This window comes from Emys orbicularis, chromosome 5 (assembly GCF_028017835.1).
Source record: "Emys orbicularis isolate rEmyOrb1 chromosome 5, rEmyOrb1.hap1, whole genome shotgun sequence".
In the NCBI taxonomy this organism is placed as follows: domain Eukaryota; kingdom Metazoa; phylum Chordata; order Testudines; family Emydidae; genus Emys; species Emys orbicularis.
Window position 1 is genome coordinate 226,018 of NC_088687.1, and position 23,900 is coordinate 249,917.

At 50.3% G+C, this 23,900-nt stretch overlaps 1 protein-coding gene across 2 annotated transcripts in view; it reads left to right on the plus strand.

Annotated features, from left to right (window-relative positions):
- Window positions 1–23,900, plus strand: part of MFHAS1 (multifunctional ROCO family signaling regulator 1) — a 130,628-nt gene that overhangs the window by 104,244 nt on the left and 2,484 nt on the right. The window contains exons 2-3 of one of the 2 annotated variants that reach the window (XR_010561446.1): window positions 8,450–8,735; window positions 18,929–19,390. Coding sequence is in view for 1 of the 2 variants with exons in the window: in XM_065405175.1 (XP_065261247.1) it covers window positions 8,450–8,580 (131 nt within the window). In the remaining variant the exon portion in view is untranslated. Of the gene's footprint in view, window positions 1–8,449; window positions 8,812–18,928; window positions 19,391–23,900 lie in introns of those variants that run through there. The other variant, XM_065405175.1, reaches the window with a different exon arrangement.

Here is a 23,900-nt window from a genome sequence, read left to right on the forward strand (position 1 = left end):
AGTTTTGATGGGATGCCTGGGGGCGCCCTGCCACTTCTCATCAGGGATCCACCCTCATTCCCTTCTTCAATCGGTTGTGTGCTTTCCTCCCGGAGTGGTCGCGGCTGCCTTCGGACCGATGGGTCCTCAACACCATCTCCTGGGGCTACACCCTCCAGTTTACTGCCACCTCACCCAACTACCCTCTGCCCCCGTCCCTGCTGGGGGACCCCTCACACGAGGCTCTGCTCGAGCAGGAGGTGGGGCGGCGGAAGCAGTACCGGGGGAGTTCAAAGGCAAGGGCTACTACTCCCGCTATTTCCTTATCCCAAAGGCCAAAGGGGGGCTCAGGCCCATCTTGGACCTGCAAGGCCTGAACCAGTATATGGTGAAGGTCAAGTTCTGCATGGTCTCCCTGGCCTCCATCATCCCCTCCCTGGAACCCCGGGACTGGTACGCCGCCCTTGATCTGTACTTCCACATTCATATATTCGAGGGGCACAGATGCTTCCTCTGTTTCACGGTAGGGCAGGAACACTACCAATTTACGGTCCTCCCATTTGGCCTGTCCCCTGCCCCCAGGGTATTCATGAAATGTATGTCGGTGATGGAGACCTACCTCAGGTGGTGGGGGGTCCAGATCTTCCCTATCTGGATGACTGGTTGGTCAAGGGCAGCTCCCTGTCGCAGGATCACGTGGCGCTCCTTCTGTCCATGTGCACCACTTTGCGCCTGTTGGTAAACAACACCAAGTCCATGTTAGTCCTGGTACAACGCATAGAGTTTATCTTGGCAGTCCTGGACGCCTCGTTGGCCAGAGCCTCCCTCCCACCGTACAGGTTTGATACTCTGAAGGGGCTCATTGACACGGTCACAAGTTTTCTGGTGACAACAGCCAGAGTGTGCCTCCAGCTCTTGGGTCCCATATCAGTGTGCACGTATGTGGTCCGTCACGCCAGACTCAGGATGAGGCCCCTCCAGCTCTGGTTGGCCTCGGAGTTCTCCCAGGCCAGGATGGACAAAGTCCTCACGGTGCCTGAGCCAGTGATCACCTCCCTACGATGGTCCTCCCCAAGAAACATGCTCCAAGGGGTCCCATTCAGGGGCAGGGCCCCGTCGCTGGAACTGGTGTCTGACGCGTCGGACCTGGGATGGGGTGCCCATGTGGGGAACGTTCAGACCCAAGGTCTGTGGTCGGCTCAGGATCTGACCCTCCACATAAACGTCAAGGGGCTCAGGGCGGTACGGCTGGCGTGCATAGCCTTCCGCTCGCACCTGGAGGGCCGGGTGGTCAGGGTATTTACGGACAACATGGCTTCGATGTTCTACATCAACAGGCAAGGCAGGGCCCGATCTTCTGCCCTCTGCCGCGAAGCCTTCATGCTGTGGGACTTTTGTATAGCCTACGACATTTCCATACAGGCCTTCCATCTGCCGGGTGCCCGGAACGCGTGGGCGGATTGCTTGAGCAGGGACTTCTCCTCTCAGCTCGAGTGGTCTCTCCACCCAGAGGTGGTGCACAGACTTTTCCAAGTGTGGGGAACTCCCCAGGTGGACCTGTTTGGGACTCGGCAGAACCATCGTTGTCCCCGGTTCTGCTCCTGGGGGGGCTGGGACGGGGCACTATCTCCAGTGCCTTCCTCCTGTCCTGGTCAAGCCAGTTTCTCTATGCCTTTCCCCCATTCCCACTGATCGGCCAGGTCCTGGAAAAGATAAAGACGGACAAGGCCAGGGCCCTCCTGATTGCGCCAGCATGGCCCAGGCAGCATTGGTACGGGGCCCTCATGGCCCTGGCGGTCGCCCCGCCATGGCCGTTGCCATCCCTCCTGGACCTGCTCTCCTAGGACCAGGGCCGCCTCCTCCACCCCAACCTAGCGGCACTCCACCTCACGGCGTGGCTGCTCAATGGTTAGGTAGGGAGGAAAGGACGTGCTTGGAAGGGGTTCAGCGCGTCCTCCTAGAAAGCAGGCGGCCCTCCACGCACCGAGCCTACTTGGCAAAGTTGGTCTCGGTTATCCAGATGGGCGGATGAGTGGGTCATTTTCCAGATGGGTGGCCGCCCTGATCCAGCTTATTCTGGACTACCTCCTTAACCGTAGAGCCCAGGGTCTCGCGCCCTCATTAGTCAAGGTACACCTGGCGGCCATATTGGCCTTCCATCCACCGGTGCAGGGCCACACGGTATTCTCCCATGCTATGATTGTCCGATTCCTTAAGGGGTTGGATCGTCTCTTCCTGTATGTTAGGCCCCCAGTCCCGCAGTGGGACCTAAACCTGGTGTTGGCCCGTCAAACAGGGGCTCTGTGAGAACTGCTAGCCACATGCTCCAGGTCACACCTCTCGTGGAAGGTGGCCTTCCTGGTTGCGATCACGTCAGCTAGGCGGGTTTCAGAACTCAGGACCCTGACCTCCGAGCCCCCGTATACAGTGTTTCATAAAATAAGGTCCAGCTCCGCTCACACCCTTCATTCCTCCCGAAGGTGGTCTCCGCCTATGACATGGGTCAGGACATTTTTCTGCCGGTCCTCTGTCCCAAGCCCCATGCGTCCAGTGAGGAGCACCGCCTCCACACGCTGGATGTGAGACGGGCTCTGGGTTTTTACCTGGAGCGGACCAGGCCGTTCAGAAAGTCCTCGCAACTGTTCATCGCCTTGACCGAGCACATGAAAGGCCGGCCGATCTCCACTCAGCGGCTCTCCAACGGGATCACCTCGTGCATCCGTACCTGTTAGGACCTGGCGGGAATCCCTCCGCCACCTATTGTGAAGGCACGTTCGACTAGGGCACAGGCCTCGTCCGTCGGCTGCCTTTTTGGCCCATGTCCCCATTCTGGACATTTGTAATGCTGCCATGTGGTCTTCAGTTCACATGTTCACCTCGCATTATGCGATTGTCTCCCAGACCAGGGAGGATGCCGGGTTTGGCAGGGCTGTGCTCCGTCCCGAGAGTTTGTGAACTCCTTCCTACCTCCAACAGATATAGCTTAGAATCACCTATTGTGGAATACACATGAGCAATCTTCCGTAACTGGTGTTCTTCGAGATGTGTTGCTCATGTCTATTTCACATCCCACTCTCCTTTCCCTCTGTCGGAGTTGTCTGGCAAGAAGGAACTGAGGGTGGGGGGAGTGTGCAGCGCCCCTTATACCATGCCATGGAGGTGCCACTCCAGGGGTCGCTGGGGCGCTCCCCTACGGGTACTGCTAGGGGAAAAACTTCCGACACCGGTGCACCTGGCGAGCACGCACACCTATTGTGCAATAGACATGAGCAACACATCTCGAAGAACACCAGTTACAGAAAAGGTAACTGTCTTTTCCTCAGGTCACGCCAGTCAGAGAGGTGAATCCAGACTCCTTTGTCAGGCTTGGTGTACGCGCTGCCTCCCAAACATAGTCTAAGGACGTATTTCCAGCCCACCCACAAGCTCTTGAATACCACCTGTACATACCTCACGCAGTGACTTCTGGGACCAGTGTGTTACCGGTTTACATGTGATACCTGACATGACAACAGATAGTTGGGGATAGTGAGTGCGTTGGGCCTGACAAGTTACAGTATGGTGGGCTCTCTGCCAGCTGGCACTGAGCGGCTCTGAGGGTCACAAGCGTTGCACACAACACACATTCAAGCCAATAAAAGAAACTACTCAACAAGCTGAGAGCTCTCCCTGAACTCCAGCAAGGGTTCTGGCTGGTGATTAGTCCCTCAGACCCCACCGAAAGATTTTTCTGTGGTTACAAGCACATAACCACTTGGCCCAGAACAAGCACCGCAGGAATCTGAGGTCACTTCTTTATACCATTTGGACCTTTGATCTTGTCCTCGTGTAACAGCTGATCAGCAGCCAATGGACCCTTCCTAAGGGCGAAGATTCAGAAGGCTGAGTTCTTGCATAGCCGTAAAGGGTCTGTGTGCATACACCTCTCCCTAGAGATTTCACTTCACTTTGAAAGTTCCTTCTAGCTTGGCCTTTTGTTTCAAGTAGCCCTTTCACGCTCTTAATGTTTCCCAGGGTTTACATCAGTCATGTCTCCCTAGAGATGTTATATCCCAGGGTGGCCAAACTGCGGCTTGGGAGCTGCATATGGCTCTTTTCCAGTTAAAGTGCGGCTCGCCGAGGGCCCCTCCCTCCCATTCTCTGCCTACCAGACTGGGGAGGGAGAGCTCAGGGGTGGTGGGGCTAGGGCTAACTTCTGCCCAGCAGGGAGGGGTGTCTCAGGGCTTCAGTCCCAAGACCCTCCTTCCCACAGAGCTGAAGCCCTGAGCCCTGGCAGGGGTGTCCTGGCTCTCCAACTTCTGAAGATTGTCGTATGTGGCTCAGAGGGTCAGTAAGTTTGGCCACCCCTGTTATGTACAAACCCATAAAAACACGGACATTTTTAATACAACGAACTCCTAAGATACTTGAACCCAATGCAGTTAGGTTTGTCCAGGATATGGCAGGAAATTGCCATCTTGGTCCATCAGTACTTCATATCTGATCTAGGTCAGTAGTAACTTGCTTGGTACAGTCTGACAGGTGGTCTTGTAAAATGAGCTGGTAGTCCCAGTCCTGTTGCTGGTGTACAGTTGTCTGACTTACACACACACACACACACACACACACACACACACACACACACACACACACACACACACACACACACACACACACACACACACACACCCCCTCAGCATTGGGGACAGTTGGCATCTTTGTCTGCAGTCTAAGCAAACCGGCAAAGTGTTTAGTGGACGCTGATATACCTTATCACTGGTAGAACTGTCACCTCCACATCACAGTGGAGACATTTTCAAGTGGGATGGGTACTTGCACTGCAGATGTCTGCAGGATATCTCTATAGCGCTCTCAGTCTAACATCTCTCATTACTGTGCAGCTGTTAATGGGGTATTGCATCTGTGGCCTGCAAGCTGTGACAATAGTGGTGCTTTGGATAATCATTACTGGGTGAGGGAAACCTGAATTAGTCATGACTATTCTGAAATATTTAATGCCAAGTTTTACCCTGGGCTGTGAATCGGACTTTTGTTGGTCAGGAGCAATGCCCAGGAAGAGAACACTACAGTAGGATGGCATGATGTGAACTTTTAGACTTGAAATGACTCAACTATCACTCCTAGTTTAGAGAGGTTACAATGAGAGCTGTGCTGTGAGAAGGCTACTTGCACAAGCTAAAGACTAAGGTGAGGCTTAGAAAATAAGTAAGAGTTCTCTTCTAATGGAGCTGGGGAAACCTCCAGAGATTTGACTTTTTATTCTATTTCTGATTTAGCCTTCCTGTCTCTCCCCCTCCCATCCCCCATTCCCAGCCTCTTGTTCTTAACCGGACATTAAGAGAGCCTGCTGTGGGCTCTTCTTGTTCTCTCTCTTCTCACTTGAATGATCATCAATGTCTGTGGTATTGTTTAATGGGCTGGTTACAAATGGTGAAACCCAGCTCACTGTCCCAGAGGCTGCTCCCAGAGATGGGAGTAGAGGGGTTAAACCCGGGGTTCCCAAAAACTTCCATACCACAGACCACATCTCTTGGCCAACTGCCCTCCCATTCACCATGGCATGGGCTGCTGCTGCTAGCAATCGGGTCAGGTTCCACAGGTGTCGGCAGCTGTTGCTTACATGGAAAAGTAAAATGAGGGACATTATTTAATGTATTTTTAGCTGTTTTTAACATGATTTAGCAGCTGAAATTGATTTTATACAGTCGATTGCGTATGTCCACACTAAGCGTATTAAGTCGGCGGAGTGCGTCCTCACTACCATGGCTAGCATTGACTTACGGAGCGGTGCACTGTGGGTAGCTATCCCACAGTTCCCGCAGTCTCCGCTGCCCATTGGAAATCTGGGTTAAGCTCCCAATGCCTGATGGGGCAAAAACATTGTTGCGGGTGGTTTTGGGTACATGTTGTCAGTCATCCCTCCCTCCGTGAAAGCAACGGCAGACAATTGTTTCACGCCAGACACCAGGGCGATTAAAAGAGCACAGCAAGGCGCACTGCGCATCAGAGAGGCTTTGAAAACCAGTTTCATGACTGTCCAGGCTTCGGTGTGACAGTTGTGTGTGTTTCTCCTTGATGCAAACCCGCCCCTTTGTTGATTTTAATTCCCTGTAAGCCAATCACCCTCCCCCCTTCAAAATAAAGTAACTATTGTTTTGAAACCATGCATTCTTTCTTTATTAATTAAAAAAAAATGAGATAACGGACAAGGTAGCCTGGGTGGGGTACAGGAGGAGGGAAGGACAAGGCCACATTGCGTATTGTAGCCTCACTAAAAGTCAAACTGTTTGAATGACAGCCTTCTGTTGCTTGGGCCATCCTCTGCAGTGGAGTGGCTGGGTGCCCGCAGCCTCCCCCCCTGCGTTCTTGGGCGTCTGGGTGAGGAGGCTATGGAACATGGGGAGGAGGGGAGGCGGTTATACAGTGGATGCAGCGGGGGTCTGTGCTCTTGTTGGTGTTCCTGCAGCTCCAACAGACGCTTCATCATGTCCGTTTGCTCCCCCATTAGCCTCAGCATTGCGTCCTGCCTCCGCTCTTCATGCTCACTTAATTCTTTCCTGGCCTCTGCCACTGAATTGCCTCCATGCATTAAGCTGTGCCCTATTAGTGCGGGAGGACTGCATGAGCTTGGAAAACATGTCATCATGATTGTGGTTTTTTCGCCTTCTAATCTGCGATAACTTCAGGGACGGAGATGATAGGGGGAGCATAGAAACATTCTACGCTCTACGATTCTGGGGGGACTGCGTGGTCACTTGTGCTGCTGAGTTCGCCACGCTGACCAAACAGGAAATGAAATTCAAAAGTTTTCCTGTGCACCTGGCTAGTGCATCGGAGTTAAAAGTGCTGTCAAGAGCGGTCACAATGGAGCACTCTGGGATAGCTCCTGGAGGCCAATACCGTTGATTTGTGTCCGCACTACCCCAAATTCGACCCAACAAAGTCGATTTTAGCGCCACTCCCCTCGCCGGGGAGGAGTACAGAATTCGATTTTAAGAGCCCTTTAGGTCGATGGAACAGGATTGGTTGTGTGGACGCATTCATTTTTAAATTGACCTAACGTGGCTAAATTCTACCTAACCCTGTAGTGTAGACCAGGCCTGAGAGTAAAGGGACATTGCTACGACAGCTCTTTATTCCAGGATCAAACACTCAGGGCTTGGTCCATTTGTTTCTTCACTTATGTCCTCTTCACATGACTGTAGCTGACGCAGGGCCCTCCCTTGACTTCTCTGATTTTGGGTGTCAGTAACTGGCTAATCAGGAGTAACTTTTTATCAAACAAATGAACTTGCCTGACTCATGGCATAGTTGCTGAAGTGAGCCCTGGCATATGGGTCAGCTGTAGCAATGCACCACCACTGCCACTCAGCAGGCAGCTGCAGAATGCTCTTGTATTTGCTCTGCTTAATTCCATAAGGGCCAATGCAGAAGATGGGCACGCTGTGCAAAAGGTCAAAATAAGAGGCCAACATTCTGCCGTGGAATGCGCACCCCTGGAACTCCCATCGACTGCATGGAGAGTTGTGCAGGAGCTTCTGAGAGCAGGATTTGACACAAAGCATTTTGCTCTAAATGGGAGCATAGGCCACGTACTCCAGCCAGCAAACAAAGAGCCAGCAGCCTGGTGCAGCATGAATCTCTGAGCTACAGAGCAGCAGCCCCTGGGAAAGTTGCATCCCAGAATCTAAATTTTTAATGATGCTCAAATTTGGTCACTTCTGATTAATGCAAAGGAATAGTCTCTCCACTGGGTAGTCCTAGAATCCCTCTAGCTAGATTTGTACTGACTTATTCCATGGTAGGGTATCAGAGGGGTAGCCGTGTTACCTCTGAAGAATCTGAAGAAGTGAGGTTCTTACCCACGAAAGCTTATGCTCCCAATACTTCTGTTAGTCTTAAAGGTGCCACAGGACCCTCTGTTGCTTATGGTAGGGTAATCTCTCGGGTGGGGGAGGGTGCCTATCACTGTACTGCATAGACACAAATAATAGGGGGATGTCTATAGCTGTCTCCACTGATCTGCCAGCTGCCTTACTGACACCTACAATTCATATTGTGTATGCAGAGCTTTGTTGGAAGGTGAATTTCAGATCCCATCTGCCCTTGAGTCCTAATTAGGAACACCTACTCTGCAGTCCTTGCCTCATTAGACTCTAGAGACCCACTCCAATTTGCAATGTCTAGCTAAAGATCTTTTGAGTCAGTCTGTGGTGATCAGGTTAGGGGAGCCGGGAGTAATGGCAGATGTTGTCTTTGTCTGGAGCAACGTTCTTCCAGCTATAATCACCACCAGGGTTATGCAGATGAGAATTTTGTTGGGTTGAAAAATAAAATTCCTTATAGAACATTTTGTGACATTGGTCTTAGATGTCTCCCTTATGGGTCTTTGTGAAATGAGCTGTCTTGTGAATATGGCTGTGATGCTCAATGTGTGTCTCTCTCTCTCTCTCTCTCTCTCTCCTCTCAGGAGAATTGCTGAGTCAGCCTAGACCAGAGGGAGTGACGGAGATAATCTGCCCCAGGAATGGCAGCGAGCGAGTCAATGTCGCCTTGGTTTACCCCCCAACCCCGACACTCATCAGCCCTTGTTCCAAGTGAGCTCTGAGAGACGCACGGACCCCCAATTTCAGTACACGCCAAAAACCCTACATAAGACAAGCCCTCGCTAAGCATTTTTGAAAACTAGCTGCCACAGAGCCCAGGGACTGTTCTAATTATTAGTGGGATGTGGACATCCCCTTCTCAGAATAAAGGTACAGTAAAGCAAAATTCTCCTCCGTTTGTTTTGCTGAATGAAGGAAATGTTTGACTAACTGGTGATTCTTCTTTGAGTGCTGGTCCGTGTGCATATTCCATGTGTGGGTACACAGGCACACCATGCTCCCACGCCCAGAGAATTTAATAAGCAGTGTCTGTTGGCGCAGTAGTTCTCCTCGTGTTCAAAGTTGAGGGTATCAGAGGCAGTGTGCGTAGACGCCACCTCAGTTCCTTCTAACCACCATGTGGCCTGAGTCCGAATTCAGTGTTCTCTCCTTTTTCAGCTTTTCAGAAAACCTGTAAATAAAATGGTTGGCGAATAATTATTCTTTTTAGCTTAGTACAGTTATAGTTCTAGTGTAGTTTGTTTCCCTAGACCAAGGACTTCTTCCCCATGGTCTGGGACTATGCCCAGAGTCCCAGGCTTCAAAAACTCCATCTCCCGCCCTAGGTCCTTTTCCATCAGTGACGAATAGCAATGCTCCCTCTACTGACATGCATATTTTGTCTCTTGTTTCCACTGAGAAATCACAAAGCCCGTCAGCTTTGCCTTAGGAATGCTTGATGAAGAAGGCCATGAGGCCCCTCTCCAATCCAGCTAGGGAGACATATGTGTACTTCAGCCTCAACAAATGAGCAGCGCCCTTATGAGCATATGCTTAGGAGTGGAGCCCTCCAAGACTTCCCACGAAAGTAAGGGGCACTCATGGGCACGAGGACAGACTCCGTCAGTGACTGTCCATAAGAGATGTGCTCCTTCCCCGAGCCCATTGAGGTCAGGCAAACCCTTACATGTCCTAAAGAACCAGTTCTGACAGACCAAAACAAAAACCCACAACAATTTAAAAAACCAAAAAAACAAACCACACACAACACTGGCTTGAGGGTAAAGCATGTAGGAAGAAGAAGAATGCACTGGTGATTCTGGAATTGAAGCATAAAGACAGCCGTCTGCTGGTCCTGTCCACAACAGTCCAGACTCTTTGGTACTGACTTACCTGCCCAAAGAACTCATCACGCTCAGGAATGCACCTATACCGTCGGTGCCGACCATCCGAACCTCCCGTGCATATATTCATATTCAGACCTACAAGGCACCAGAGGATACTTTTCTCCCCTTCCACAGTCTCCCCTCTTCTCTGGCCCAGCCCTCCTGAGGGACATTACTACACCAGAAGACGATAGTATGTTGTTGTCCCAGGAACCATCTCACTTACAATCATCAGGCAGCATTGACAGCTGCTGCCAGCTCCGCCATTCCAACAGGAGCAGTTTTCAGATTCAGATGAATTTGATGAGCTGGCTCCTTCTTCATCCCCCCCAGAGAGAGCCAAGCCCAAACAGGCAATCCAGGACTTACAGTTGCTACCTTTATAGTCATGACTTTCTTAGGGACTGACGGTTTCCCATGCCACGGGGTCCCCCTCAAACACAGTTGGCCCCTCTTTCAGGCCTTATTGGGGACTGTAGGATCCTGATAGCAGATGCCTGGGACTCACCCAGGAGACTTTTCACTCTTCTCCTTCTCACCCACAACCAGATTCATTGGTATATGAGAAGGAGGAGGATGTCGAACCAGAACCACAGGTACAGACAGTTCCAATGGGAATCTCCTCTTCCCCATCCCCGCTGGACAATCATCAGCAATACCATGACTTGTGCAAAGAGTGGCTAATTGTCTGTAGATACCTCTGGAGGAAACCCAAGGCCCACACCAACTGGTTGGACATTCTGCAGCCTCAGGGCCCAAGTAAGGTGGTCCTCCCAGTTAATGAGGCTGTATTGGAACTAGTAAGATTGGCACACCCCATCATCCTGTACTCCCACACCTCTGAGGGCCAACAGGCGCTTTTTGGTCCCACCAAAGGGAGCCAAATTTTTATTTTCCCACCCTGCTCCAGACTCTCTGCTGGTACAGGTTGCTACCGAGAGGACTAGGTCACTATACCTAAGGACCATCCCGTCAGACAAAGGCTTCAGGAGACTGGACCTCCTGGGGAGAAAGGTCGTCTTTGTGGGCTTGCAATTCCGCATCGCCAAAGTACAGCTTCAACAACTTCTCTAGGCTGGTGGCCTTTCAGGACAAACTTTCCCCTGGTGACAGAGCCCAATTCCTCTCCTTACTAGAGGAGGGCAAGTTGGTGGCAAAAATGGCTGTTCAGGCTGCAGTTGATGCAGTGGATCGAGCATCAACAAGCTTGGCCACTGGTATTGTTGTGAGGAGGGATTCTTGGTTGCAATCCTCGGAATTTCCCAGGGAAGTGCAGAATACTATCCAAGATCTTCCCTTTGACAAGTTGAACTTCTTCAATGAGAAAATTGATGACTCTCTTTATTCGTTAAAGGACTTGATGTCTGACCTTTGCTCCTTGGGGATCTGCTCACCAGTCCCGATAAGGAAGCACTAAAGGCAGACCACCTCCTCCTCCTCATGCTTTCTACTACCAGCATCCTGCTGAGCCTCCATGCAAGCAACAGACGACTGAGAGGCCCTGCTTTTAAGTCCCCTCTATCACCTCAACCACAACCCATTCCCAGCCCACTGCTAGGAGCCACTTTTGGCATCTTAGTTGAGACCTATGTGCCATCTCTGATGCCACCTATCCTTTTTTTCCATCACCTTTGGGGGCCATTTTACTCTTTTCGCCTGGAACTGGGAGCTAATCATGACAGTTGGGTCTTGGAGATTATCCATCAGGGATACTCCATAGAGTTCCTCCCCTTCCCTCTGCACAAGCCCCCTTCCCGGTCCCTCTTTGGGGACCAGTCTCACTAGATGACCCTTCAACAGGAAGTGGAATCCCTATTATACCGATGGGCAATAGAACACGTCCTGCCTCAGTATCAAGGAAGAGGGTTCCAGTGTCCATATTTCCTAGTCCCCAAAAACACTGAGGATGGAGACCCAATCTGGATCTTTAGCACCTCAACATCTTCATTTGAAAGTCAAAATTCAGGATGGTTACGTTGGCATCAATAGTCTCCTCTCAAAGAGGTAATATGGGTTGCAGCTCTCAACATGGATGCATATTTTCATATAGACATTCACCCTTCCCACAGGAGGCTCATACAGTTCATGGTGGGTCAGGAGCACTTCTAATTCCGAGTCCTCCCCTTTGGACTAGTGGTAGCACCCAAAGTGTTTACAAAAGTTTTTTCTGTGGTGGCAGCACTGATGAGATGTCAGGGCCATACAGTTTTTCTGTATCTGGATGACTGGCTCCTGTTAGGACCTTCTCGATGGGAGATCACGTCAGCTATTCAATTCCTCATTCAGCTTCTCACAGCACTGGGGGTTTGCGTGAACAGAGAAAAATCCATTTTATCCCTCATGAAGCTGACAAAATGTGTTGGGGCAACAATGGACTCTTTCTGCAAGAGCCTTCCTCCCCGCAGAAAGGTTTCAAATGATGTGCAACCAGTTTTATTTGATTTCCCGCAGACCAAAGACTACAGTGAGAATGTGCATATCACTGCTAGGCCATGTGGCAGCATGTTCTAATGTGACACACTTTGCCAGACTTCATCTGTGTTGCCTACAGGCCTGGCTCAGCTCAGTCTACTCACCCAACAAGGACCACATCAACTCCAAGGTTCCCACCAGGATCGTGGCCTCCTTCGTTTGATGGTCAAAACCTAAAAAGGTACCCTTCTCTACTCCCACTCCCTGTGTCACCATCCATGAAAGTGGTGGTGTGGCCATCGCTTCGGCCAGGAGGGTCAACAAACTGGGAGCCCTCATGGCAGATCCTCCCTTTACAGTATTTCAGAAGGACAAGGTTTCACCCTGAATTTCTTCCCAGGCTAGTCTCTGAATTTTACCTTAACCAGCGTATTCACTTACCCGTCTCTTTTCCCAAACCCCACACTTCTCCCAAAGAGAAGAGACTTCATTCCCTTGACGTCCAGCATTCGCTGGCTTTTTACCTGCAAAGAACCAAAACCCATCAGAAAGTCACCAAGACACTCTATCATGATACCTGCGAGATCCCAAGGTCAAGCTATTGTGACGGGATTCCTGGGGTGCAGCCTGGGACTTGTGGGACCACTGTGCCCGCTGAACTCTCTCCAGCCTGAGCTGTAGAATCATAGAATCATAGAATATCAGGGTTGGAAGGGACCTCAGGAGGTCATCTAGTCCAACCCCCAGCTCAAAGCAGGACCAATTCCCAACTAAATCATCCCAGCCAGGGCTTTGTCAAGCCGGGCCTTAAAAACCTCTAAGGAAGGAGATTCCACCACCTCCCTAGGTAACGCATTCCAGTGCTTCACCACCCTCCTAGTGAAATAGTGTTTCCTAATATCCAACCTAGACCTCCCCCACTGCAACTTGAGACCATTGCTCCTTGTTCTGTCATCTGCCACCACTGAGAACAGCCGAGCTCCATCCTCTTTGGAACCCCCCCTCAGGTAGTTGAAAGCAGCTATCAAATCCCCCCTCATTCTTCTCTTCTGGAGACTAAACAATCCCAGTTCCCTCAGCCTCTCCTCATAAGTCATGTGCTCCAGACCCCTAATCATTTTTGTTGCCCTCCGCTGGACTCTTTCCAATTTTTCCACATCCTTCTTGTAGTGTGGGGCCCAAAACTAGACACAGTACTCCAGATGAGGCCTCACCAATGTCGAATAAAGGGGAACGATCACGTCCCTCGATCTGCTGGCAATGCCCCTACTTATACAGCCCAAAATGCCATTAGCCTTCTTGGCAACAAGAGCACACTGTTGACTCATATCCAGCTTCTCGTCCACTGTGACCCCTAGGTCCTTTTTTGCAGAACTGCTACCTAGCCATTCGGTCCCTAGTCTATAGCTGTGCTTGGGATTCTTCCGTCCTAAGTGTAGGACTCTGCACTTGTCCTTGTTGAACCTCATCAGGTTTTTTTTTTTTTTTTTTTTTTTTTTGGCCCAATCCTCTAATTTGTCTAGGTCCCTCTGTATCCGATCCCTACCCTCTAGTGTATCTACCACGCCTCCCAGTTTAGTGTCATCTGCAAACTTGCTGAGAGTGCAGTCCACACTATCCTCCAGATCATTAATAAAGACAGTAAACAAAACCGGCCCCAGGACCGACCCCTGGGGCACTCTGCTCGAAACCGGCTGCCAGCTAGACATGAAGCCATTGATCACTACCCGTTGAGCCCGACGATCTAGCCAGCTTTCTATCCACCTTACAGTCCATTCATCCAGCCCATACTTCTTTAACTTGGCGGCAAGAATACTGTGGGAGACCGTATCAAAAGCTTTGCTAAAGTCAAGGAATAACACATCCACTGCTTTCCCCTCATCCACAGAGCCAGTTATCTCATCATAGAAGGCAATTAGGTTAGTCAGGCACGACTTCCCCTTGGTGAATCCATGCTGACTGTTCCTGATCACTTTCTTCTCCTCTAAGTGTTTCATAATTGATTCCTTGAGGACCTGCTCCATGATTTTTCCAGGGACTGAGGTGAGGCTGACTGGCCTGTAGTTCCCCGGATCCTCCTCCTTCCCTTTTTTAAAGATGGACACTACATTAGCCTTTTTCCAGTCATCTGGGACCTCCCCCGATCGCCATGAGTTTTCAAATATAATGGCTAATGGCTCTGCAATCTCATCCGCCAACTCCTTTAGCACCCTCGGATGCAGCGCATCCGGCCCCATGGACTTGTGCAAATCCAGTTTTTCTGAATAGTCCCGAACCACTTATTTCTCCACAGAGGGCTGGTCACCTTCTCCCCATACTGTGCTGCCCAGTGCAGCAGGCTGGGAGCTGACCTTGTTCGTGAAGACAGAGGCAAAAAAATCATTGAGTACATTAGCTTTTTCCACATCCTCGGTCACTAGGTTGCCTCCATCATTCAGTAAGGGGCCCACACTTTCCTTGACCACCTTCTTGTTGCTAACATACCTGAAGAAAGCCTTCTTGTTACTCTTAACATCTCTTGCTAGCTGCAACTCCAAGTGTGATTTGGCCTTCCTGATTTCACTCCTGCATGCCTGAGCAATATTTTTATACTCCTCCCTGGTCATTTGTCCAATCTTCCACTTCTTGTAAGCTTCTTTTTTGCGTTTAAGATCAGCAAGGATTTCACTGTTTAGCCAAGCTGGTCGCCTGCCATATTTACTATTCTTTCTACACATCGGGATGGTTTGTTCCTGCAACCGCAATAAGGATTCTTTAAAATACAGCCAGCTCTCCTGGACCCCTTTGCCCTTCATAAAAAGCAACAGAGGGTCCTGTGGCACCTTTAAGACTAACAAAAGTATTGGAGCATAAGCTTTCCTGGGTAAAAACCTCACTTCTTCAGATGCAAGAAGTGAGGTTTTTACCCACGAAAGCTTATGCTCCAATACTTCTGTTAGTCTTAAAGGTGCCACAGGACCCTCTGTTGCTTTTTACAGATTCAGACTAACACGGCTACCCCTCTGATATTTGCCCTTCATGTTATTCTCCCAGGGGATCCTGCCCATCTGTTCCCTGAGGGAGTCAAAGTCTGCTTTTCTGAAGTCCAGGGTCCGTATTCTGCTGCTCTCCTTTCTTCCTTGCGTCAGGATCCTGAACTCGACCATCTCATGGTCACTGCCTCCCAGGTTCCCATCCACTTTTGCTTCCCCTACTAATTCTTCCCTGTTTGTGAGCAGCAGGTCAAGAAAAGCTCTGCCCCTAGTTGGTTCCTCCAGCACTTGCTCCAGGAAATTGTCCCCTACACTTTCCAAAAACTTCCTGGATTGTCTGTGCACCGCTGTATTGCTCTCCCAGCAGATATCAGGGTGATTAAAGTCTCCCATGAGAACCAGGGCCTGCGATCTAGCAACTTCTGCTAGTTGCCAGAAGAAAGCCTCGTCCACCTCATCCCCCTGGTCTGGTGGTCTATAGCAGACTCCGACCACGACATCACCCTTGTTGCTCACACTTCTCAACTTTATCCAGAGACTCTCAGGTTTTTCTGCAGTTTCATACCAGAGCTCTGAGCAGTCATACTTCTCTCTTACATACAATGCAACTCCCCCACCTTTTCTGCCCTGCCTGTCCTTCCTGAACAGTTTATATCCATCCATGACAGTACTCCAGTCATGTGAGTTATCCCACCAAGTCTCTGTTATTCCAATCGCATCATAGTTCCCTGACTGTGCCAGGACTTCCAGTTTTCCCTGCTTGTTTCCCAGGCTTCTTGCATTTGTGTATAGGCACTTAATATAACTCGCTGATCATCCTGCTTTCTCAGTATGAGGCAGGAGTCCTCCCCTCTTGCGCTCTCCTGCTTGTGCTTCCTCCCGGTATCCCACTTCCCCACTTACCTCAGGGCTTTGGTCTCCTTCCCCCGGTGAACCTAGTTTAAAGCCCTCCTCACTAGGTTAGCCAGCCTGCTGGCGAAGATGCTCTTCCCTCTCTTCGTTAGGTGGAGCCCGTCCCTGCCCAGCACTCCTCCTTCTTGGAACACCATCCCATGGTCGAAGAATCCAAAGCCTTCTCTCCGACACCACCTGCGTAGCCATTCGTTGACTTCCACGATTCGACGGTCTCTACCCAGGCCTTTTCCTTGCACAGGGAGGATGGACGAGAACACCACTTCTCTCACAATATCTCTCATAATGCCTTGCTAATGACCAGCAGCAAACCCCTCCAGGAGCTGTTATCACTCAGCACAACAGCATGTGGAGCCCCACACCCAGCTAGATTGCATGAATGCTCCCAGAGCCACTCATGAATCACACAGGGAAAGGCACCAGCCAAATCCCCCCAGCTCCCAGCACTGTACCCCAGGAATGTACCATCTTGTGCTGCTCAAGACGAGCAATGCAAATTTATTAATTGGTTCACCACTTCATGAATGGAAAGTGGATATACACCAGCCTCTGTCAAACCTGAGCAGATTTGCCACACACTTCATACAACCTCACTGGTAAAGATAAACAGTTAAAACATTTATTGACTACAAAAGATAGATTTTAAGTGATTATAAGTGATAGGCAAAAAGTCAGAGTTAGTTACCAAAAGAAATGAAATATAAGCACGCAGTCTAAACTCTCAACCCTATTAGACGGGAAAACATCTAGATTAAGCAGATTTTCTCACCCCACTGGATATTGCAGTCCTTAATATACAGGTTTGTTCCTTAAACCTGGGCCAATATCCTCTGTTGGAGTCTTGTCTTCTCAGTGTCTTGGTTGCTTGCAGCATAGGTAGGGGCAGGAGAAGAGGCCAAACATATGGCCCCTCTGTCTGTTTTATACCCTCAGTCTGTGTGCTTGGAAAACACAAGTCCAGGCATTGCTGAGTCTCCAGGCAAGGTTGAGCGATTCCCCTGGTGTGGCCTCATGCAGGTGAGTCATTGAATTGTAGCTCCCTTGCTGGACAATGGTTGTTGATGGTTGTTTGACACCCACCCAGGCGCTGGTTATTTTCCATGCTGTTGTCTGGGGAGCTAATATCTGGCTGATTCCCCAATTTACAGCATGTTTTAGTGACCACCATACAACACAATTCTCATAACTTCACATGCATTGATGATGTACATCTATGGATAGAGAAATGACTTTCAGCAGATCATAGCCTTTCCCCTGATACCTTACAAGGCCTGCTTTATATGTAAGATCGCGATTATATAAAAATGAGGACTATGGGGGTTAAAGCACACTCCTCCAAGGTGTGGAATGTCACAGCTATATCGTCTCAAAGGATTTCTAAGTGGGTTTCTGGCTGCATTATCAAGTGCTACATGCTAGCTCACATTCCGCCTCCCGGAGGCATAATAGCACACTCCCCGAGAGCACATGATAGCATCCCTGCAGGAAGTCTCAACACAGGACATATGCAGAGCAGCGACTTGGAGCTCCAGACACATATTTGCTATACATTGCGCACTAGTCCGGGCCTCTGCTGCAAATGCAGCAGTGGGATCTGCAGTAGTGCACACATCTTTGTTGCTGGCTTCCTTGCCTTCACCTCCAGCCTGAGCACTGCTTGGCAATCACCCATGCGTGGACTACATGTAGGGACCAGCTCTTGAAGAAATGGAGGTTGCTGACTGTAATGGGAAGTTCTTTGAGTTGTGTGGTCCTTCTGTGTATTCCACGGCCCGCCCTCCGTCCCCTCTGGTTAAATTCGCAGAAAGAGGAACTGAGGGGGCATCGACCCACACTTCCTCTTGTACCCTTGCTCGGGAGCATAAGGAGATCTGTGCGTGTGCGGGCCAGCTGACACTCCTTGTTAAAATCTGTGGACTCGGGCGCATGGCGCACATGCCTGCCCATGTGTGGAATACAGATAGGGACCACACATCTCAAAGAACTCCCAGTTACAGGAAGTATCCTTTATTTTTGTTCTTCTGGCTACACATGACTTGATCATAGAATCATAGAATATCAGGGTTGGAAGGGACCTCAGGAGGTCATCTAGTCCAACCCCCTGCTCAAAGCAGATAGAAAGGTCCAGGTTTTAAAATGGTGTCTTCGCTTCTCTGGATGCAAGCTTCTGCTATGGCAGAGGTTCCCAAACCTTTTGCTGAGTCCCTCTTCAGAGATTCATGTCCCATGTGTTCCCCCTTGTGGGGAGGGGTGCGCTCTATAATGGTAGGAGACAAAGGTGTGCAAAGAATGTCAGCTGGATACGTGGCCAGCTGTTCTCATCTTGGGCACCAGCCTTGGTGTTCTTTCCTGCTTTTAGATCCTCACTGGTTTCGTTCACTATCTGACACTAGTTCTGAGCACAGTTTGCCCTGGCCTCCCTGCAATGGGCCAACTGTGATTAACCAGCTTGGGAGAGGGGGGAAGCTGTGTTGAGTTGTGTGTTTTCAAACACAGCTCTGTCTGTAGACCTTGCATCTCCTGAAGCTCCTGAACCACAGCTGCACACCTCTCCTTTTGTTTGTTTGACACTGTTTTAGATCTCAGAAGCAAATACATTTCTACCCACAAACTAAACAGTTTGAGATGGAACACAAACACTGTAAGGCTTGTCTGCCCTAGGTAGCACCTAACACTAGTGCCCCTATCCCGTAGTAGTTGTGGTGGTGACTCATTTGCCAGCAAACCCATGACAAAAGAAACCCTGTCTGTTCTGAAAAAGGGCCATTTTATTTAGACTGAGTACTCACCATATTTGGCATCTGGAAGAAAACAGAATGTGTATTAATCTGTTCATCATGAACACTATAAGCCATGAAAGACTGCTGCTACATGACGGTTTCTTTGTCCTTCTTTCCTTCAGATGAATGGTAATGCTAGTGCTAAAGGTTTTATATCGGGCGGCGTGTGAAACTGCGGTGTGGCTGAAGGATCTGTAGTGCTACTGTCTCTCTTGGGTTTGGAGTTCTGCCTTTACAATGAGACCAGACTTTGGAACTCTGAACTATTTGAAGTGGGAACACAGCTAAGTGTGTCTCTCCTGAGATACCCTTGAGAACTTAAGTGTACAGTGCAATCTGAAGGTCACTGATGACCAGATGTGACGTGAAACAATAGTCTTGCAGCAATCAGATGGCAGCATTATTGGCTGGAGATGAAACACTGGGATTGAAATTTTGTGGACCCTTTGATTACCTGCTGTGCACCCATTTGGACCTGTTGATGAATGTAAAAATGTTCTCAGTGCTGTTTCATTCAGATGTAACTGAAGAAAAGTCAGTTGAGACTTGCTGTTGTGGAGCTTCATGGAGTTGTTTCCTTACAGGTGAGTGTTTGGGGTTGCATCAGTCATGTTTTTCAGTGGGGTTTGGCAGCGTGCATGTAGCTATCGTATCTCTTTAAAAGCAGACCAGTAGAGCAGGCCAGTGGGGTCTGGCTCTTCTTCACCATAGCAATCTATGGCACAAATGTTCCTCCGATAATTTGGTGGAGGGGTGGACTGGGGCAGCTTGTTAATAGAGAGAGTTTCACATGGGATGAATTCCAGTATCAAAATTACTGTCCCAGACAGTTAACTGCAGATGCATTTTTTAACGATGAGGTTGTAAATGTACGTGAACCTAACTCGCTCGCTGGTGGGTTTCACGTATCGAAGGTTGAGATGGAATAAGAGGACAGTCCAGCTCTGGGCTGGCATGTGCTAGGTTATAGTTGACACATGATGCTCGGTCTGTAGCAGGTTGAGTTTAGGAGCAACTGAACTGCAGCTAACCAATCTGTTACGTGTTTTAAGTCCCCGACGTGCTGGTGGTGTCTCTCATTTGCACAAACCCATACGCCGCCTGTACCTATCCTGCTTTCTGTGGCGTTTGTAAGAGGAATAGTTTGTAAACCTTCTTTAAATCTCAGCCAGATCTGTTACTTTGAATCCTCTCCTAAATTCATGATGGTGTAGAGCTAGGACATTATCCTAACCCTTCCCATTCAAATGACACTCACTGGTACAGGGCTGGAAAGATACCCCTGCCCCTCTCTGTTCCACCTGCTTTCTTGCAAGATGGATCCTTCATTCACTACTGCTCCCCATCAAACACCTAGTGCTGGCTGGACATTCCATCCAAAAGGACTGGTTTGGTGGGATCGGAATGTGCTGCGTAAACAGGCTGATTCCACCAGCACTTGTGCTGGAAACCAGGCAGGCAGACTGGCCACCGGGGCTCCCTTGTTCTCCGCAGCTCACCTGGTGGGCTTCCCAGACAGTCAGCTCCTTGTGCTACTGCAGAGCAGGTGATTCCAGGGGAGCACGTTTTGTTTTGGAAACATTGAAGTGGTCCCACTGTGGGAATGTGTCAGTATTTCCAAAGCAAAAAATTTAGGAATTTCATCCCCACAAAACATTCAAGTTTTGTGGCTTTTTGTCCTGATTCAGGATGATATTTTCCCTCAAACTCAATTTTTTTTGCAGAACAGAAATCCCATCTCCTGGCTGGCATTACAAAACTGCTTTTATGAGCACCAGTGTTCTCTGGCTCTAAGCCCAAGCTCATTACATGACTGGCTGCAGCTGAGTTACTATCTACAGTGTCCTTCTAAGAGACCAGCACTCTTCCCCCCCACCTCCAAGTCATGTCTGTGCCACATGCAGGCTCAGTTAATATTGATGCCACACCCTGTTACAATGAATGCAGTGTTTATCCCCCCACCCCCACCCCACCCTGCAGTGAATACTGGCCATCCAATCCTCCACACTGCTAACACTGGCCACCCTCTCCCAGTGATTGCTGACTTCCCCTGTCTTCTCTGTCCCTGCAAGGACTGGAGCTGCCAGGAGACTGGCTGGGGTGGCAGGAGACCGGAGGAAGCTGCTGGGCGGCACATTGTTCATGGATGGAAGGGGGCAGCTCTCTTTCTTCCCTCCCAGTTCTCTCCTTGCTTCTGGGAGGGGAGGGCAGAGCTGAAGCAGGAGCCACCTTGTCCCATCCAGGGGAAGCCAAGTCAGTGGGGGTGGGGCACAGCTCCAGGGCAGAAGAAGGCTTTAGTTGGTTAGGTCATTCTCTGTATGTGCTGGACCCTTCCAGACCCCTAAAGGGCCATCCCAGGAGGCGGGGTAGACTGACCACTAGGTACTATTACCCCATCACAGAAGGGTACGGGAGCCATCTTACATGGGCTAACATGGGGGAGAACGCCACCACAGGAGGCTTGATATGACTGATTCCTCTCCCTCCAAAGGACCCTGTCAGTCACCTTTTAAGGCAGACAACTCTTGCGCTTCTTACTGCTCCTCTCCTCCTCCTCCTCAAAGTGCAGATGTGTTGAGAAAAGCAACTGAAAAAGCGCCACGTATTGGTCAGACACATGTGCCCAGACTTCAGTTGCAAATAAGTGCTTTACCTCTGGGGGAGAGTAGCGGGGCGGAGACTCACCCAGTGGCGCCTCCTGCTGGTTTATCCGGGAATTAGCTTCGGAGCGCCCTCTGCCAGTGTCTCGCCGTCACTGGCCCCCATGTCCCTCCCGGACCCCGGTGCCCTTTTATCTGGGGTGCTACCCGTGCAGGCAATACCCCACAGATCTGGGTCTCCCCTCCCCCGAGGAACCCCCACCCTCTATCCCCACCTTACCTCAGCCTATGGGCTACTGCCAATCACCATCTAGCCCCCTTTCATTGGGGCCGACTGCAGTCTGTATAAGCCAGTCATCATAGGCAAGGGAGGTTTTGACCTGCTGCCTTTCCCTGCAACCCAGTACCTCCAGGGGCCTTCTACAAGGCCTTGCAGCCTAGGGAGTTGCTGGCCTGGAGCTCCCCAGCTCCTCTGGCCTTTCCCCCAGCTCTGCTTCACTCCAGTACCCTTTAGCACTCAGGCAGCTAGGGAATGCTTGCTCCTGGCCCACTGCCCTCTTATAAGGGCCAGCTGGGCCCTGATTGGGGCGTGGCCACAGCTGAGGCTGCTAGGCCAATAGGCCTAGCTGATTGGCTCACCCGGCCACAGCCCTGTTTACCCAGGAGTGGGGCAGCGGTCCCACTACAGAGAGCGAGCTGGGTTCTCTTCCAGCTTGTGCATCACACACACTGGTCTAACTCTTCCGATTGCGGGTCTCTGGTGCTGACGATGGCTTACCAGGCAGAGCTTTCCTCTGGGTGTGCTGTCAGATATGACGCTTTGCTACCCACATGGATGTTTCCTGTGGAGAAGGATGTGTGAGTAAGAAAAAGGGGTGGGGGAACTTGGTGGGAATAGGAGAGAGTGAACATAATAGGAGCTGGGGACTGAGGCCAGGAGCTGGGAATGAACAGAAGCTGGTAATGGGTGACCGGGGCTGGATCACTTGATGATTTCCTGTTCTGTTCATTCCCTCTGGGGCACCTGGCATTGGCCGCTGTTGGAAGACAGGAGACTGGGCTAGATGGACCTTTGGTCTGACCCAGTACGGCCGTTCTTTTGTTAGGACAGGGAACCACTCTGCATAGTGCAGAGTCTGAGGGATTGGGAGCGTCGCCCTAAACCAGAGTGCTCTGTCTCCCTTGTGCTAACGGTGGTGCTTTCCATGGTTTTGTTTTGGAGCATTTTAGGCTCATCCTGGCCTATCAAACAGAGATCACTTGGGGTCGGTGACCCCTGAAATAACCGGATACCAGAAAGAGCAGTTCAGCACTATCGAGATGCAGACTTGCTGTGAGAGCTGAGCGGGGGTTGTCGCTAGGAAGCTACTTGGAGAAGAAAAATGTAGGCTGACCTCAACCCTTTGTCTCTGATCAAATAGTCAGTGAGCCGTCTGGGCACTGGAGACCACCTCACTTCTCAGCACTAATGTAAAATGCACCGATAGCATGTGTGGGCAGGGGAGTGCTGGCCTTGTAGGCCGCTCCAGGCAGCTTGATTGAAGAGGTTTTTTTATAGTAGTAAAAATGATTTCTCTGTAGCATCTAATGTGCTGATCCCGAAGGTAAAGCTGCTAAGCTGCACCCCTCAAGCTGCTGGTTAAACGCTTCTGTGCTGGGGAAGGGAACCGAGATGTTGTGATTCTCCACTGAAGTCAAAAAACCTCAGTTGCAAGGGCTTCCTGAGGTGCTCCCGCAGAGACGACAGCCGAATCAGCATGCCATGGAACGCGTGAAGGGCAGGGACCTCGGCACACCACACGGAGTTACTCCTGAATGCTGTGCCCCCAAAATAAAAATTCTGCACACAATATTTTAAAATTCTGCAAAAATCTGCATATTTGTCAAAATAACACAATATAATCACACTATTTTCAATTCTTGCTGCAAAGTATTTTGAAATAAATTACCAAAATAATTGAAAATGATGTGATTATATTGGCAAATAAAATATGCAGAATTTTGCAGAATTTTAAAACTTGATTTTTTGGCGCAGAATGTTTAAATTTTGGTTTAGAATTCCCTCAAGAGTACCAGATTCTGTGTGGAGCAATCAGGTTGTGGGCAGCCCGGTGTGGGGGAGGGGATCTGGCTGCACAGGGGCTTGGTTGGGGGTTCTGGGTGCAGGGGAGTCCAGGTGAAGGTAGTTGGGGCTCAGCAGGGGGATCTGGCTGCTGGAGGAGTGGATCTTGGTGGGGTGGGGGTCAGAATGCAGCTGTGCAGCTGGTTGGGACTGAGTGGTGTGGGGCTCCCAAAGCATGGGGTGAGTCTCTGTAGGGTGGGGCTTTGGATGTGGGGGGCTCAGTGGGGGTGTTCTGGGTGTGGGGAAGTCTGGGTACTGGGGGCTCCTGATGCAGGGGTGAGGCTCAGCATGGTGGGAATTCTGTGGGAGGTTGCAAGGGGCTCCCGATGCAGGGGGGCTTCGTGGGGGGGGTTCTGGGTGCAGGGGGGAGGG